This window comes from Lipophrys pholis (assembly GCF_963383615.2).
Source record: "Lipophrys pholis genome assembly, chromosome: 9".
NCBI lineage: Eukaryota > Metazoa > Chordata > Actinopteri > Blenniiformes > Blenniidae > Lipophrys > Lipophrys pholis.
In genome coordinates, this window is record NC_137639.1 from 4,204,153 (window position 1) to 4,222,751 (window position 18,599).

The 18,599-nt window shown below is 43.2% G+C and overlaps 1 protein-coding gene across 1 annotated transcript in view; it reads right to left on the minus strand.

Annotated features, from left to right (window-relative positions):
• tsnare1 (T-SNARE Domain Containing 1) overlaps window positions 1-18,599 on the minus strand; it is a 230,307-nt gene that overhangs the window by 45,209 nt on the left and 166,499 nt on the right. The window contains exon 10 of the mRNA XM_080472247.1: window positions 16,494-16,576. Coding sequence (XP_080328373.1) covers window positions 16,494-16,576 — 83 coding nt within the window. The remainder of the gene's footprint in view (window positions 1-16,493; window positions 16,577-18,599) is intronic.

Consider the following 18,599-nt stretch of genomic DNA (forward strand, 5'->3'; position numbering starts at 1 on the left):
TGTTACAAGTGTTTGAATAAGCTGTTGAAACTGGCATCTAATCTTTTTTATTATAAGCATTTCCACCTCTTTGTGAGAATCTTTTGAAGCTGAAGTGGATTCTACATCCGCTCATGATCAGCTGCTTGTCTTTAGACTTTAATGTCCTGACATATGTGGAACTAACCGCAAAAAGCTCATAAATTCCTTTTAATGAATGTAATGTAGAAGAAAAACAGCTCGCAGAATGAGCGTTGTCATTTTTAGTTCAAAACACTGAAGGATTAATTTTGTCTGTGATGAATTTGCTGTAATAACTGTGGAAAACATTTGAGCAAACAGGGTTCAGGAAGGTAGAAAGCTTTTCCGCTGCAGTTTCGTATTGTGGAATATAACTTGCTTTGCACAGCTTTTAAGCCCTGTCATTGTTCTGCCTCTCATGTATTCCAGTCATGTGCTGTCCTTGTTCAGAAAATCCCACTTGCCTATTTGAAGGTCAGCAGTGTCGGTCAAGTGAAAGGAGGAGAAATTAGTTAAGGCAAAGAGGAGATAGAGGAGGAACATGAATGCACCGTTCAACCTTCCCATACTTCCGCAGCCACCTGAGATTTTCTATCATCACAGAAACATTTCCGAACGGCCCATTCTCTACAACAAATATACAAAAAACAAAAGTGCATTACAACTATTAACAATGACAGAGCAGCCATAGGAATGAACTGTCTCTCTAACCTCTGCCTCTCACACCACCGAGACAAATTTGCTGTGTTTCTGGGAGAAAAACTACTTACCTAGTGTGACACAAGAAATATCCTCATAATACTACAATAATGCAATGCAACGATAATGGCCATAATATTATTCTCCCTTTATCGCATCTGGTCGCGAAAATTGGGAGTCCATAAAATAAATAATGTTTACAGCAGAACTGCCTCACTCGTAATCGGCTTATGTGTAATTTACATAAAACTCAGAGCCCCATGCAGTCGCCCTGATTATGATATTTAAGAGGAGCAGCAAATAAACACAGACTTGACGGCCAATCCTGTCATCCTGGGAGGAAGCCCAGTGACAAGCAGTCAACAATGGAGCAGAAACGCCGGGCAGCATCAGCATGTTGGGCCTTTTATTGACTGGCCATCTGGAAAAAAAATATTTGTGTTGTGTACCTCTGACATGGTGAATAGTTTTCTCTGACCCCACTAACAGAGGTACGGAAATGTGATGGATGCAATTATGAGAAAATCATTTCAATTCCATAGTGTAGTTGAAAGAAGCCGCTGCAGCACATTGGTGAACATGGACACACTATTTCATTTAAATACAGTAAAACAGTTTAGTTTCAACATGAGATGGACACATTTATTCTCATTCAGCAGTTCTTTTGAAGGGTAAGATAAAAATACTTAATCTATTGTGTGTGTGTGCGTGTGTGTGTGTGTGTGTGTGTGTGTGTGTGTGTGTGTGTGTGTGTGTGTGTGTGTGTGTGTGTGTGTGTGTGTGTGTGTGTGTGTGTGAGAGAAAAAGGGCTCATTCCAACTTGTAATGTATGTTTGGAGAATGGAGGTTTGTGAAAATAGATGTTTGTTTGGAACCTCAGATTGAGGAAAAATAATGCTCATTACATTCTGGATGAGAAACAATAGACAGTTCTCCACACTCAGATTGTAAAAGGACATGAGATGAGGGGCATGATTCATTATTTTGTTGTGTATAATTCCAGAAATAACATTCGAGACATGTTAGTCAGATAAAATAAAAACTTTCAGGGCATCTAAGTGCCAAATGCACCAACAAACAGTTTTCCTCGTCCAGGTTGTTTTAAAGAGAAACTTTAGTGGAGTGATAGGAAGTCTCTCTGAGTTTGAGACGCAAAGCCGCGTGCATGTTCCCGACATCCAGTTAGAACTCCGGCACTCAGAACCGGGTCGACAACGCCACCCGGTCTTTACAGGAGTAGGTGAGACCGCGTCGCTCCGAGACCCCCTCGTCCTGTTTATCTGGCTGCTAAGCAACCGCCGAGATCGTTATATTTACAAAGAAATATTTACTAACTTAAATAACCTTTTTCCGAATGAGACTGATATTTTGGTATTAGCTATTTCCAGATTCTCTGGTGGTGCCCCCCTTTTCAGTATTAGTGAATAAATAACAAATTTATTCAAATTAATAATTTTTCATTTATAAATTATTTTCCATAATTTATTAACTTTTAAGTAATTACTCAATTACTGTATGACTTGTTAATAAGTAAATGACAGTTTACTTCCATTAAGAATTAAAACTTTTCATAAATTACTTCCAGTGATTCATTACTTTCAGTAATCTATTACTTACAGTAATTTAATGCTAATAACCAACCATTAATCCCAACACATATTTTGCAGTTCGTCTGACTTCCGGCTGCAGGAGTAGTCTCTGCCTGTTCAACATGGTTGCAGAGGCGCAGTGCTGGATCCTCCTCAACAACACTAGGGTCCCCTTGGTGCTACACCTGCAGAACGACTTTCGCCCGGCCCGTCCCTCCCTAAACTACAAGCCCTGTTCAGGCGACTAGGCATGCCTCTGTCGGACAAATAAACTGTGGGCCCAGCCACCGAGCTGGAGTTTCTTTACATCAAGCTTGTCTCCATCGCCATGGTCGCGTCCCTCCCCCTCGATAAACAAGCTCACATTCATGTCATTGCCCAGTTGGCCACCCTCTCACGATCTCGCTCAACGACGGCTGCCGCTTTCTTTCTGGGCTCGCCTGGTCCGCGACCGGAAGGGCATGTCTTTCTTTTACGACGTCGTCATCCAATCCGTGGCTGCCCTGCAGTTCTTCACAGACGTTACATCATCCGGGGGTTTTGGGGGGTTCTACCAGGGCAAATGGTTTGCAGGGAAATGGCCTCCAGAGCTCCCTACATCAGTGTCCTCTGCACTGCATGAAATCTATCCAATGGCCATGGCTTCCTGCCTCTGGGGCCATGTCTGGGAAAGAAAAAGGATTGCTGTGGCGTGTGACAACACTGCCGTAGTTCAGGTCATTAATAAGGGATGTTCATTTAGGAAATCACTAATGCCTTCATGTGTCAGATCACATGGCGAGTGGTCTCAAATATTCTCATCATCACAGCGCATCACATTCCAGGACGCTATCGCCGATGCCCCTTATCTCGCTTCAGGTTTCAGATCCTCCATCCTCCGGCCCATTTCATTGCAGCAGACCACTTCTTTCTCACGTTGCTGCTTTATTGGATATTCCTCAAGTTTCCCAACATTAACTCGAGGCAGAGTTTCCAGGGTCCCTCCTTCAGTGCAGGAGGTTAACCTCACCAGGCCAGACTTAAAGCTTTCTTAGTTATAGTTTCTAAGTTGAAGCTGGTTCAGGTCACACAAGACTGAGTTTCTGCAGGTTTGAACTACCAGAAGACAGGAGGAGCTACTTTTTAAACAACGTTCCATGTGTAACTATGTACGCTCATTGCCTCTGTGTGCCTCTCTCCTGTCGTCAGTGCTCTCTCTGTATCTTCTTGCTGAACGTACAGACGTGGAGCTAAAGTTTGTCTTCAATCTACAACCTGCTCAGTCGTATTCATTTCTTTCTGCCTGAGCTGCTGCCTCACAATCTGCTTCTGCTGCAGGTTTTTTCTCATTCAATGGCACATTATTTGTCCCTCATATTTTCTCGATATGTGTAGTAAGATAACAAGGTTTTAATTGGGTCTACATAAACAAATCTCAGTTCAAGAGTTAACTGGATTATTTATCTTTCCACAATATCCGTATGAGTCTGCTGCCCTGAAGGAAACACACTGCAGGCTTTTCTCAAATCAAATGAGATTGTTGAATCACACGTTGCATTCAGCGGATCACCTCTGACCAGCTGCTTCACATCTCATTGTTTAAACAGACCGCAAATCCATTTATGGTGAAATGGCTGATTCATCCAAGCTTTTAGAGAATACAATAAAGACAGACGAAAGCTTTTTTGACCCACAAAGAAATCTTTGTTGCTGCTATTGATGCTTAACCTTGAGCAAGTAAAGGTGAACTAATCTCAGAGCAGAGTGTGGTGTGTACAATCAGACCGGATTCAATAGGGAGAGCCCTGGTTTTCACATCACGAGTGTGTAGGAGTGAAACAGAGTCAAGCACCAGGCGTGTGGCACAGCCCGACCGTCACAGCTCAGCTGCGGCTTTCAACCCACATGACATTTGCTCCTCCATTGGCCAAGAGCAAAGCTGGACTTGAAGGAGAAGTTAGTTTAGGAAGCACGGATAAGGTTTGATCCTCCAATCCACAACCTCACTGAGACGCAGCGACGCCACAAAAAACTAACGTGAATGCTGACGTAGAGCACGTACCACAGAGCAAACTAAACACAAGCTTTCACAGAAAAAGCTCATCGGGATTTATTGTTCTTCTCCTTGTTTGAGAGAAGTGCTCCTGCGTAGGAAAAGTCGCGGTGTGTGCTTTTCAGTTTGTCCTCAAACTTTGTTGTGTAGACCTGACTTCTGATGTGTTGCTGTGCTTTCCAAAGATCTGTCACTCAAACAGCAGGTCTGTTTCTTTCCTTCAGCTGTCTGATTTGGGATTTTTGGCTAATCAAGGTTCTGTAGGTGCCACTTTGTCAACAAAGTAAATACTCTGCATTTGTTCAGTCACCGGATTGCTGGGTGGGTGGAAAAGGAGAAAATACACGAGGATGTAGAGCTCTTTGTTACTTGCTGCTGAAGGAATTGGCTGAAAACTTTCAAAACCCAGAGGAAAATGGAAAATGCTATTTTTTAAGAACACATTTAATAAGTGTGGTACAGTTGTTTATGCGTTGCATAGCAGGAGCTTGGGAACTGCTGAACATCATAAAGAAAACCATCAAAAATGAAAAACAACGGGACAATTTGGAGGTTTGGTTTGGGGTGTTTTCAATGCTGGACTTTGACCTTTCAGCAGGAAGACGTACAATTATTGTCCTAAACTGGACTCTTTCTATCCTGGCTTACTGCTTTGCAAATAATATATTTATATGAGCTTTTTACATTCACTTCTTTCACTGTTTGAATTCGGGCTAGGTGTTGTACTGAATATACTCTGTATACTATGAATCGTGGCTCTGTGCAATATAGAAAAGATGATGTCGTGAATATTTGAGTTTCACACTGTAGCTTTTAGCTGCGGGCATTAAATTGCCGCAGCAGCCGGCAGGCTCTCAGAGACAAAAACGAGCGCACCTACAGACATTCCATACCCTCGTGAGAGCTACGTCATACACCTAATCTCAGCAGAGTGCTAGCGGGCAGCAGTATGTGTGAATGGATATGAAGATGAAATAAGACAAGTTAATTTTAATGAAAAAGAGCACGGGGTCCATCGTATGGTGCTAGTTTGTAATCAAGAAAGAAGAAGTTGAACAAACAACAGTGTTGTGCAAAATATGCTGCCGCAACGTCGCCACTAGAGGGAGCAGCACAACAAATTCACATCACAATTTCAAAATCCACCCACTAAAATATGAAGAGTGTCTGAAACTATGCACGCCAACATCTCCTCCAAAACAACTAAGAAGCCAAAGCAACCAGAACTGACGCAATTGAATCTGGCGTCTTCCCTTTCCAGATCAATACCATACCACAGAAATAGTCCAAAACATAAGACGATAACGTCACGGTAATCCAGCACATAGCAGAAGACATGGTCCCCGTTAGTGTGGTTAAAAAAGTCTGGATTCAGAAAACTCATCAACACACTTGATCCAAAATATAATCTGCCTGGTTGCAAATATTTAGCAACGAAAGCTCCTCTTGTGTTGTATATTCAAGTGAGAGACGAAAAAAAGAAAATAACCTTCTTTTTTTTTTTTTCACAGTGAAATAAATAAATTAACAGAAGAGAAATACGTGCGCTAACCTGACCATAACATAGATATATATAAATATATATATATGTGTGTGTGTGTTTGTATGCATTGCTCTGTCCTAATGTCACGGTTTCTGCCCTGTTCTTTGAGTTTTCTCCGTCCCTCATGTCTCTCGTCCCCTTGTGTCTGTGGTGGGCGGAGTCAGCAGGACCAACGCTCTGGCTGAGCTGCACGCCTGGGAGCCGTCGTCATCAACACCACGATGAAGACTCCGGCTCATCTTCCACTCATCATCAAGTCGTCTGTTTACCTCATGTGGTAGTTTGTTTGTCGGGCTCTAGAAAGTCAAGTTTGATTTTTACCCTGTAACTCGTTGAATTTATCAGCTGTGTCCCTCTGTTCAGGTTCTGTCCTGCGGCTCTTTCATGTGTTTGGCTCTCAGTGTGGAGGATTCTCCGATCCTCAGCTCCAGCTCGCTTCTCCCTCAGACCTCCATCCCATCTCAGGCCATCTCAGGCCTCCACTCACCACCCTCCTTCGATTCGCAAATACTCCTAATGAAAGCAAAACTGCTTTCCAATTTCCTTGTCTCTGAATCTATCCTGGGTCTGAATTGTACCACCCTGAGCAAATGTTTTTCCTATCGTCTGTTATTTGTCTCTGGGTTTTTTTTGAGGCCTCAGGACTCAAACACACAGTGAAGCAGGTGTTTTTTGCTTTCCATCCTACTGAGTGGGCACACAGAGGAAAGTCCAAATACAAGGGACAGACTGAAAACAGGGAAGGATGAAAGGAAACAGATGAGACTCAGGTGTAGCAGCAGGAAGTCTCAGAGCGTTCACAGGCGAATGCATGAGGAAGGACAGGGACAGCGCGAACGTGAAGAGATCCATCCATCCATCCATCCATCCATCCATCCATCCATCCATCCATCCATCCATCCATCCATCCATCCATCTTCTCCCACTTATCCATTTCTGAGTGGCGGGGGTGGCAGTGTGAGCACTGTCACCCGGACACCTTGCACCGATTGAGAACCTTTCCTGCAGGTGGTGAGTCCACGGGAAGGTGGCGCCCGGCGTGTGACATGAATCCTCTACCTTGAGATTGCGAGTCTCATGCTCTACCAACTGAGCGAGCCGGGGGCCAGAGAGGAAACAGAGCTGGAGTTGGATGATGAAATAATAAAAGTATACATGATGTACATGTACGTACACTGTGTGATCCGAGCAGTTTCACAGTCAATATTAAGCACCACTGTATTAAACTGCACAGTACCTATTTAGCCTTTTACACCGAATGTGTTAGTCAAAGGAGACAGTGGCTTCAGAGAAATCTGCAGAATCTATCAGTGTTTGATTTTCCAACGTGCTCAGCTCAGCTCAGCTGTGCCTGATCAGGGCAGCCAGAGGAGTGCCACTGACATCAACCTGGGTAACTTCAAACATTGTCATTTCTCCTCCATATCCTTCAAAGTGGCACAAAGAGTCCAGAGGGACTAGAGGAAGAGTGATTGAACAGCAAACCTGCTTCCCTGCAATCTTTCAGCACAAACTCGTCCCCCAGCCCAAGAGCACTCATCACTCCAGCACTGTCATTAGGTTCATTATTTTATTGGTCAAAAGGGCAAAGTGTTATATGTGCCTGCATAGGGATGAATCCATTCATCCGTCAACCCATTCATTTAAAAGCCATCTTCTTTTCATGTCATTTTCCCTCCTCACTCACCTCTTTTGTTCCTTTCACCATCTCATGGTGAGTGCTCCATATTATTCTCAATTTAGCCGGAGGAAAACTGTGTTACATTGATTTTTGTTGGGCTCAGAAGGATGTAGTTGCTCACTTGCAGATCAATTTTCAAATCTGAAGATGGATGTACTTGTACGTCTTAACAATGCCATCAGCATGAAGGCCCCACCCCCATTCTGCAACTCAAGTCAATAATGACTCCATCTACTGCACAGGTTTCTCCACTTTCCAAATGACTTCAGCTTTTGTTCACTCAACTGCTACAACATCTGTTTTATTGGTAATTATAAACTATCTTGTGCAGTAATCAACAATCAGAGTTCATCATGGTCCACTGAACACAGATGAGGTGATAAAACATCACAACAACTAGAGAAACTTGCAGCGTCGAGAGTAATCTGCCTCCGGATAATGGATTATAGATTCAATTTATTTTCAGTGTAAAGTAAGTAGACAACAGAGGGGGGCGAGAAGAAAATGACATCCGTTCTTAATTGACCATGGGTGGATATGTGCAGTGGAGCATGCAGTGGAGCATGCAGAGCAGCATGGTGGAGCGTTCAGGGCGACAGGCGTCCTCAGACCTGCTGCCGCCTTCATCCACCACAACACTCACTTTTTATCATCTACTTGAAACACGTCAACAGGCCAGATATAAGTACAAATAACGTCTGTCAAGATAAAACGATCAGAAATGATTCGCCTTGACAAACTGTTTTGAATTGGACGTCATCCATCCATCCATTTTCTTCACTTGTTGCTGTTCTTGGTGGCAGGGCGCTGGAGGTGATCCCAGCGTACTCTGGGCGAGGGCAGAGACAGCTGGACAGGTCGCCAGTCTGTCACAGGACAAACACCACACACATTCACAGCTTGGGGCAATTTAGCATCACCAGTTAACCTCATGTGCATGTTTTTGGACTGTGGGGGGAAACCCACGCACACACGCGGAGAACATGTGACAAAGAAAGGCCCTAGGCTGTATTTGAACCCACAACCATCTTACTGAGACGCCAGGGCGCGTACCACTGCATGACAGCAAAATGCTAAATATCCAAATTAAACAAATCAATCAGTGAAAAACACCTAATAAAGAGAATTGTTCTCTCACAGGCGCTCCTGGTTGAGCTCACTTTTCCTGTTCATGGTCTTGGTTCCATTTGAACTATGAAGCAGCGTCAACACACAACTTCAATTAACCCCGAAATCCTTCATTCTCAAGTTCATCCTTACACTTTTTAATTTCACAACAGTAACTCAATAACATCGTTATGTCCCAATGAATTATAATGCATGTTTGGGGAATGTATGGAACTAGCCAGAGTTGCATATGCTGATTTATGATTGCAAAAATGTGATATATTGCTTTGTGTTTCAATCGAGAATAATTTTCATTGTGTTTCTGCAACAGATTATAAAACCTCATTCAGTCCTTCGGTGTGTTTTTCATGATAGAGACTGCTCAACCGCTCAACAATCTTTTTTTTTTGTTACTATGATCAGCTACGTTGTGAGGCCTCATCATCAACTGTTTTTAAAGAAAAACATGAATGAGGTGCAATTACACCTCATTCATGTCCTAGGACCTGGTGTCCACATATGTGGACATAATTTTGATTTGTCTAGATCTGGGTTCGGGTCTTAGGAGGTTAAGATATACAATATTTCAAGGAGTGTCGCTTTTTGTCCCAATGTACTATAAAACTCTCACTGAAGCAGCAACACTTTCTACAAGCTGCTTATTTTAATGTCTTCTGTGATCCTCATGAACCCAATGCGAGTTTAGAGGAAACAGGAAAAACACAGGAAAGCTCCCAAATGTGGTGATTGAATAAAGAACCATCCAGAACACGTTCAGCCTCAGAACCGCTTCGTCACAGTGAAAGGTGGAGAGCCTCAAACACATTGACGGAGCTGCATCAGGAGCACGCATTGCTGTGGGCTGGTGAACGGTGGCGTGCACACAGCGCTAGTGAAGCTCGACAGCACCGAGCTGGAGCTGCTCCTCACGCAGCTTCTTGCACAAAGCGAAGTCTAGAGGAGTTACCACAGTGACATTAAGCAGCTTGTTATCAACTGGGCAATTTAACCCGAGCTGGTAAGACGCGTTGTGTTCACTGCGTACGACCAATCACAGACACGGAGAAAACAGACAGAGCATGCTTCACTACAGAATAGAGACGGTTATATTAACATATATCTATATATATAGATATATGCAGATTACAAGCACATAATTCAGGCAAAAAAACACATGAATGAATGAATGAATGAATAAATGAATGAATGAATGAATAGATACATTTCCTTGAAAGTCAATGTCTCTCACGCCAATGTGTGCAATACTAGGTTTGTTCACAGTTAAAAAAACAACAACATAGTCATCAGAATCAGCTTGGCCAGGTATGTTTAACAAAAGGAATCTAACTTCGGTAGACTTTGCTCTCTTTGGACAAATGGAAACATTAAGTAAAACAAAAAATAAAAACATGTAATTCTATTATGTACAAGACATATATGTATAAGATAATAGTGCAGTGGTGGATAGTGCCAAAGGATGATGAAGTAAACATGAGTTAGTTAACTTTCAGTATTTACATTTTACATCACATCATAAAATTCCACAAATCTGCTCTTAAAATATAAAATGGGTACGTTGCAACTGCCTCTTCTTTTCTGTGGACATGCTTGAGGTCACATGACTGCTGAGCTACTCACAACAGGAAGACAACACATGGCCGACTTCCCTTCTATTTTCAGTGGGAATTGTTATATTTTAAGATATATTGGGACTTTAGCTTTGTTTTGATATATTTTGTGGTTGGCTTGCTTTGGTCTGGTTCCTTATTTGTATAAGATTTAGTTATGTTTTGAAAATCAAACACAATCATTATTTAATCCATAGAAGCACATTTGTGGTCAAATGGAGTTTTAAGAGCCATGAAGTGACGTCTACTTCCTTCCGGTCAGTTGGTAATAGTGTCTGCAGCAATGCCATTTGGATTTTTAGAGAGTTTTTTCATGTTTCTTCACACATTTTCAGTTAAAATGTATGCGTTTGTGATTTGATCCAATTGCCAACCTTCCCATAATGTGTAGCTTATGGTGTGCAAAGGTAAAGACAGACAGACAGACAGACAGACAGACAGACTTGTGGGTTAAGTGATTTTTAGTGTTCAGGTGGGTTAAAAAAGAGAATGAAAAAAGCCAGTACAACTTTTTTATTTCTGTTGTTTTTCAGTGGATTTGGTGGATTTGGTTTCTTTTTCTAATGAAAAACTGCTGAGAGTCCAGATTGAAATGCCAATTGTACTGAACAATAAAAATAAAACAAACAAACAGATAAAAAGTCAGATGGAAAGTCATCAGGTTCAGAATGCCAAATTGTTTTTTTGTTTGTTTTATAAAATGAGCAAAGAACGATTGAATGATCCTTCAGAGATTTTTTAATTCAAACATGTTTGAATGTATTTGCTTCTGAAATGCTTTTGCTTCACAGTTGGAGTTCACTGGGGCTGATTATACATCAGGTGAACAGCACCACAATGTGAAACTAATTTTGTTTAGCTGTGTGTCCAAACACAGGGACAGTTTTATATTCAAGGTTTTGCTCCACAAAACTGTGTTTCAATTAAAAAAGGGTTAGGGTTAGATGGGAGGTTGTGTCAAAGTCATTTTGATTGTTCTCATGATTATGACAATGATCTTCATGCTGTGAACAAAGTTTATTAGATTTGTGGCGTACAGTGTGACGAGCTGTCACACTTGTACGACACCCTTATCACCACCCTCATCGGCTTCATCTCTGATGGAGGTGAGTCTGCCTACAGTTGGGAGACAGACCGTCCGGTGTCCTGGTGCAGGTTGAACAACGTGGAGCTCAACCCTCATCATGAAAGCCCAGCAGAGAATGTACTTCCTTCGGCAGCTGAAGAAGTTCAGGCTGCCCGTGAAGATGATGGTGCACTTCTACACCTCCATCATAGAATCTATTCTCACCTCCTCCATCACCGTCTGCATGCTGCAGCTACGGCTAAGGACAAGGTCAGCTGAGAAGGTCATTGGCTTCAATCTGCCTTCCCTCCAGGACTGTGAGGCTTGCAGGTAAGATTGTGACTGACCCCTCCCACCCTGGACACCAACTCTTCCAAACACTCTCCTTGGCCGGAGGCCTCGGTGCATCAAGACCAGAACCTCATGTCACAAACACAGCCTCTCTTCCATCTGCCACCGTCCTCCTGAACAAGGCCAAGGTACAGATCCCAGAGGTAGCATCTACACATTGGCTCAGGTGACCCTGAGTACCAGGGCCTCTGATGGAACAAAAGGGGAGTCTCGGGACGATGGAGAACAGACAAGGAGGCTGTGAAAGTCAAAGATCAAAGCAGCTTAGATGATAAAAATGCACATTTAAGTTAATCTGGAAGTCAAAAACACTTAAACAAGAAAACAGCAGTTGGCTTTACAGTTGACACAGAGCAATGGAAACAGTGTCAGCAGGGGAGAAATGATCTGAAAGCTTGTGAAATGTCACACAGGGAAAACCCACTAAAAGCAGACAAACTGTCCAATGAAGTGAGAGCATGGATTGACAGTTTGACAATGGACACTGCGAGCTGTGCAAGTATCACTTAGTGAGTCACCAGTAGAGCACATCTCACCAAGCAGTCAGCCAAAATAGATGACATTTCTCAGCATGAAGACAACTTTAGTCATTTTATGAGCTCCACAAAGTCACAGAAACATTGAATAATTTCAAAATGCCATGCTGCTGCGTTGTTTGTAGGACACTCACAAACACGTTCAATTTGAAAGAAACATTCCCGGTTGTATATGCTGCAATAGTTTAGATCAGGGGTTGGCATCCTGCGGCTTCGGAACCACATGCGACTCTTTTGCACCACTGCTGTGGCTCCTTGGGCCCCGGTCCCACTGCACTATGTCCCGGAGCGCGGCGGGGTGGGATGGGACGGTAAGGCAAAGCCAACCCAGACACCTATGTTGCGCGGTCCCACCACAGAGAGTGTGGTAAAATGTAGGCGGGGTTGTGAACGCCACATAAAGACGCAGGTATGTAGCAACAATAGTGGCGCAAAGAACGCAGAAGTTGCGGACACAGCTCTGTGGCCGTCCGAAGCCGTGATCCTCCGTTCTCTGCGATACAGCTTGGAAAACTTTCTCATTCCGAACAGCAGCATCCATCTCCGGCTGGATCTCCTCCTCTGCGCAACAGGAGCATCTGAACGACATCGAAAGGCCGCGGCGCTGTGGAGCGCCCACATTTCAATAAACCCAGTCAACAAAAAAAACCAGTGTGTGCAAAGTGGCGTATGTAAAGGATGCTGACGAGGGCCCTTCACGTCACAATTATTCAATTTACGCGAAATAATTAGGATCTATATAACAAATGAATGACATAGAAAGCCACACCACTCACACTCATGGTTTTAAAAAACCCATATGCGTCGTTTTAGTAATATTATAATAATATTAGCGGCGGGCGTTGGGTGGTGTGTGTGTGTGTGTATGTGTGTGTGTGTGTGTGTGTGTGGGGGGGGGGGGGGGGGGGGGTTCTCCCAATGTGTTAAGGCGAGGGTGTTCCTCCCAATGTGTGGTGTTCAGTGGCAGACGGGTCCAAATGGCTGTTTGACTGTTGAAGGTTGCCGATCCTCGGGTTAGACAGTTAATCATCAGTGTGACGGGTAAGAGTGACCAGAATCGTCACACACTCTCTTACATTTAGAGCCTAATAGCTTCTCTAAATATGACAAACAAACTATGTGGATTTCAGTAAAAGTCATGGAATTGTTCTGGCATATCACACTCTTCAGTCCGACTGGTTAATAACATGGAGAGGAACTTGGAAAAAGTCACACCAAACGAGGTACATTGCATCACTTTGCTGTAGAGCAGGGGTTCTCAATTCTGGGCCTCGAGGGCCGGTGTCCTGCATGTTTTTGCTCTCCCAGCTTCAGCACACCTCAATCTGATGTTGATGTCATCGTCTGGCTTGTAAAAAAAGCCAAGTAACGAGGCCCTTACTGGATTCAGGTGTGTTGCAACTGGGAGAAACCTAAAACATGCAGGACACCGGCCCTCAAGGCTGGAATTGAGAAATCCTGCTCCAGCGCTATGTACCTGATAAAGGCCGACACGTCATCACATGTCAGATGACGCTCTGAGGAAGACTGTGGAAACAGTCGAAACATGTTGGCAAGGTAAAAACATGCTGAACTACTTTGTCATACCATAGGTTCTTGTGTTTTTTTCTCAGTGTTTCTCTTGTTGCTCATGTTTGGCCTTGCTTGATCTGGACCTCCCTCTTGCCTCAGCCGACCCGATTCAGCAATGTTAGACTTTGATAAAGGTGCGTCTACACAAAACGATGACAAGTCAGGAATGGCACGAATGTCAATTCCTGACCGTGGATCACGATTTTGGCCTGACTTCTACGATTCAGAGCAGAGACATCACGTGCCGTCACGGACAGTCGCAACCGATTATCATGCGTTACAAGGAATTGCACAAAATGGTGGCGGATCATTACGAGTCATTTCGCACGGTCATCAATATTGTTCCGTGGTGTTGCGCCTTAATGTGCACAGCTTATTTATATGTATAGTTTATGGCTCAAAACACGCCCCAGTCATTCTACCATCAGCTGCTGTACAGTTCACACCCTCCAGATCGCTCCACATCCAGAGAAATGCCCTAGAGTTGATCAAAAAGGAGGATGCGACAGGGGAGCGAATGCTGTCACGCTGTATAACGCATCACCACACATCACAACTAATCCACAGGCTCAGTTGCAAACTTCACTTATCGAGGGGAGCCTTGTCATTCTTGAAAGACTTTTTGGGCCGCCAAAAACATGTTCCACGAATAACACGACTGTCGCGCAGCGATTCGCCCATTTAAGAACCTTATTCAGATGCATTGCGCCACATATGTCAGGAATGTTGTCAGGAATGTTGTCAGGAATGACGGGAAAATGATATTCATAGCTCATTGTGCCGATGTGTAAATGCATGCAAAAGTAAACTCTTTGAAAACTGAACTCTGGACTCGGTCTGCTTTTGACTTGTCCTGACAGAATTACTGTTCAGCATTCCTCAACAGCCTTCACTTATGTCATGTGCACTATTGTAGCGAGGCAAGATTGTGGAATTCAAACACTCCCTTGTTGTAATTTGGGGGTGAAGAGGAATGGAAGGGTAAGGAAACTGACATTGGGAGAAGGTGACCCTTCTGTGGAGGTCACCATCCATCACAACGCCAACACACAGAAACACTGCAAGTACAGACCCCAACAACACGATGTCCTCAGGACCCAGACAAAACCTCCTGCACAGGAAGTCAAGCAGGGTATTACAGTAGTTTAAAACACTTGTTTATTCTTTCAGTTTTCTTTTTCAGGATTAACACAATGTCCAGAGTTTGTTTCACTGTATTTTCTGAATAAATTGATGTTCAATGTATTTGATCAAATTTTCTGAAACTGTTTGGTCTCAGAAATGTAAGGAAACATAGTTTGAAGCCACATTAAAATTAAAGAGCGATCACATATCTTGTCTTCTTTCATACTTTAAAACACTATTATTGTATAGACGATACACGTTCTGTTCCTTTTGGACTCTCTGACACTCACATGTTAATGTTCTGATCATAAGACTCTTCGAAAAAGACAGAGTGTGGTATTCAGTGCGTCTTTGTTTTTCCTCTATTCAGCTGCTCTTCTGTAAAGACAGCGACTGTCTGGATTGGCTGAGAGCTAAATTGCTCAGTGTGAGCTCGGTCACGGCTCAGCTCTCCTTGAGATAATGAAATGACAATTAATGGGAAAGCTGTTGCCATTCGCTCATTTGTTCACCGGCGAGTGGTGCAGCAGCATGGGGGGACTGACTGCAGTCATGACACACTCTGGCTGCATGATTGCAGTTGTTGTTCCACTTGTTTTCACATTAAAGCCACCGATGTGCCACAAAATATCTCCGTAAGCATATAAAAATGAAAACTGAACTCCTTGAAACGAAAATCTGAAGAAAAGATTACCTTGGCCTCACTTTCCAGAAAATAATCCACCTTGCAGAGACGACTGAACACACTCATCACATATGATTACACACCATCAATCACACGTGAATAAATACTAATAAATAAAATCTATCTCTTTGAAAAAGTGCGATGAGGGAGTTTGTATGCCGCTGAAGAAATCCATCAGCAGGTTAAAAAACGACAAGGTAGATTCTTTATTAACCCAGTGACACTCAACTTAGTACATTATTTACCATCGCTGGGGGCCGACGAAGTACATAGTCACACACAGCTTAGGCCTGCTGAGATAGTCCTTGACAGAAAGGTAGAACACACACATATTTCTTTGAACAGAACGAACCAAAGCAGACCCTTGGGCATGTCATAAAATGTCTCTCCACTATGTGCTCCGAAGTGGAAAATCTTTGCTGCCCCCAAAATCACACCGTGAAGAAAAATTCTATTTAATTTCTGGCCGCAGCTCTTGCCCATTAATACATTTCCTCTCTAAGTCAATACACTCGTAGGATAAAAAATGCAAATTCACAACCATTATCTTAGGAGGAGAAACATGTTCATGGAACAGGAAATATATATATAGTTTTTTGTGTTTTCACAAGACTCGAGGCAATCATTTTGTTTCCTGCCTTTAAATACAATTAATTTTACTGAAGGCAAAAGCTAGTAAAGTATGACATGGAATTGCATCATCTCTGTTATTATGCTTGTGGGGATGTGATAAAGCTGTGTAATCTAGTTAGCAGAGTCCCTGTTTGCATTCCTGATCAAGCTGAGCTTCTTGTGGGAGCATCACAATGCGAAGGCTCAGTCAAGTAGAAACATGAACAAGAACAAAGTGGAAGCAGAGCGAGGAGGGTCACCGGTTACCTGGTACTGGTTGGCCTTGGCAAGCTCCTGATTGGCTGAGTCCACGTTGGACGATGCGGTCTGGATGTAATCTTCGATACTATCTGAGGAAGAAAAGAGCAGATTGGGTCAAATTGTAGGACAAAAGACACGGATGGAATCGTGTGATCCTACAGCAGGGATATTCAATTCCGTGCCTGGAGGCCCGGTGTCCTGCATGTTTTAAGTTTCTCCCCGTTGCAACGCACCTGAATGCAATAAGAGCCTCGTCATTGGGCTTTTGTACAAGCTTGACGATGACATCAACATTAGGCTGAGGTGTGCTGGAGCTTGAAGAGACCTAAAACATGCAGGACAGCGGCCCTTGAGGCCCGGAACTGAAGACCCGTGTCCTACAGCATTTGAAAACAATTTTCCAACTAACAAGCCGTGCTTGTTGAGCTTTTTCCAAATTTACACCCAAATACTCTTTGTTTCACTTGTTAAGTCAAATATGAGGTGACTGTACACTGAAGTGCTGTAATATTATAAATACTGTCAAAGAAGTGGTTCCTATTCAAAGAACAAGCTGAAACCACTTGGAAGGTTTAATTATTGAATCTAAAACATGACTCGCGTGGAGTTGGACAAATGTAGACATAAGAAACCTGGAAAATGTCCAGTGAACACAACATCAGTACACTCTGTATTAGCTCCTGACATGACCTGAAGATGTTCTTTGCATGGGCTGTTTGCATGTTTAGCTTAGCTTCAAGGTAATTCAAGAGCTTTTAGTTTGATTCAGCCACAATACGCAGTTTGAGCCAACTTGACAAGCAGGAGCTCCTTTATTCTTTTATTCTTTTCTTTTACATATGAATAAATCAGTGGAGGCACGACTAGGAAGGAGATAGAAGACAAGGAGTTACCCCAAAACGCAATAAACCAGAAACAACATGAGGTTGTGAAAGAGACAGAAACACACTGGACCAACACCCGTTCACATTAAGCAGCCACTGGAAATTCTACTCAAACAGTCCAGAGTTCTCAAGGAAAAGCTGCACACACACAGGGTAAACAGGCAAACTCTGCATTGGCCTTGGATCAGAATCGAGCCTTGAAGGGGAACTGTTGCTACTACTCCACTGCATGAAGAAGACCAGATGACTTGTGGGTGCAGCGTTGGTGCCATTCTTCTTCTCTGCGGGAAATCAGGTGTGCAGACGTCTCTTTGAATTACTATTATTGTGGAGTGAAAGTGAAAGCTGGAGTAGGCGCCTACTAGCATTCTACAAAACTAGAAAAAGAGCACGTTTATGAAACGTTCTCCTCATTCTAAATAACAAAGCACATACAACCTATTTGGCTTTGATTTTGTGTTTTCCCAAAGTTTTCTGAAGTTTATTGTGTTTTCAGTCATTTTCAGTGTGTTTCTGTTCGTGGTTCAAGAGTTTTTTAGTTCTTTTGTTGCTTTCTTGGTTTTTCTCGGATGCTTCCTGTTTTATTGTGCACTAGTGTCTCATGTTGCTGTAACTTCACCTCGGTGTGGTATTTCATGTTCTATCTCTGCTTGCGTGTGTGTGTGTGTGTGTGTGTGTGTGTGTGTGTGTGTGTGTGTGTGTGTGTATGTGTGTGTCTTCTTTGGTTTTACTCTTCATTTGGACCAAAAAGCTCAGGCCTTCTCTCCTGGGTCGTCTCCACTACCTCCAATAACTGAAAACAAGCGTGTCAACTGGACATAACAAGAGCTCCACAAGTGTAGGAGAACAGGACACGTGGAGGAAGGTGGAGACAGTTGGAGATGTGAAGCGAGCAGACGCTGCTCCACAAAAGACTTTAAAAGCTGTGTGCTCTATTTTCTCAAACTCCTTCCTTCCGTCCTCATTCATTCGAGATTTTGTCGGCTCCTATTGCACAACCCCTTGAAAATTGACCTACACACCCTGACCTGTGTAGGATCCACATTTACTTCATAAATAGCGTCCTTCTTCAGCACATGCGGGTCACTTTGGGGTCAGATGACGTTCATACTGCAGTCTGATGGAGGTCAGGTTTAAAATGTAGTAATCACACATAGAACTCAGTCCTCAGCAAGAAATCGTAATCGAGCATCAAGACCTACAATGTCAACGTAGCCTCAGTTAGCTT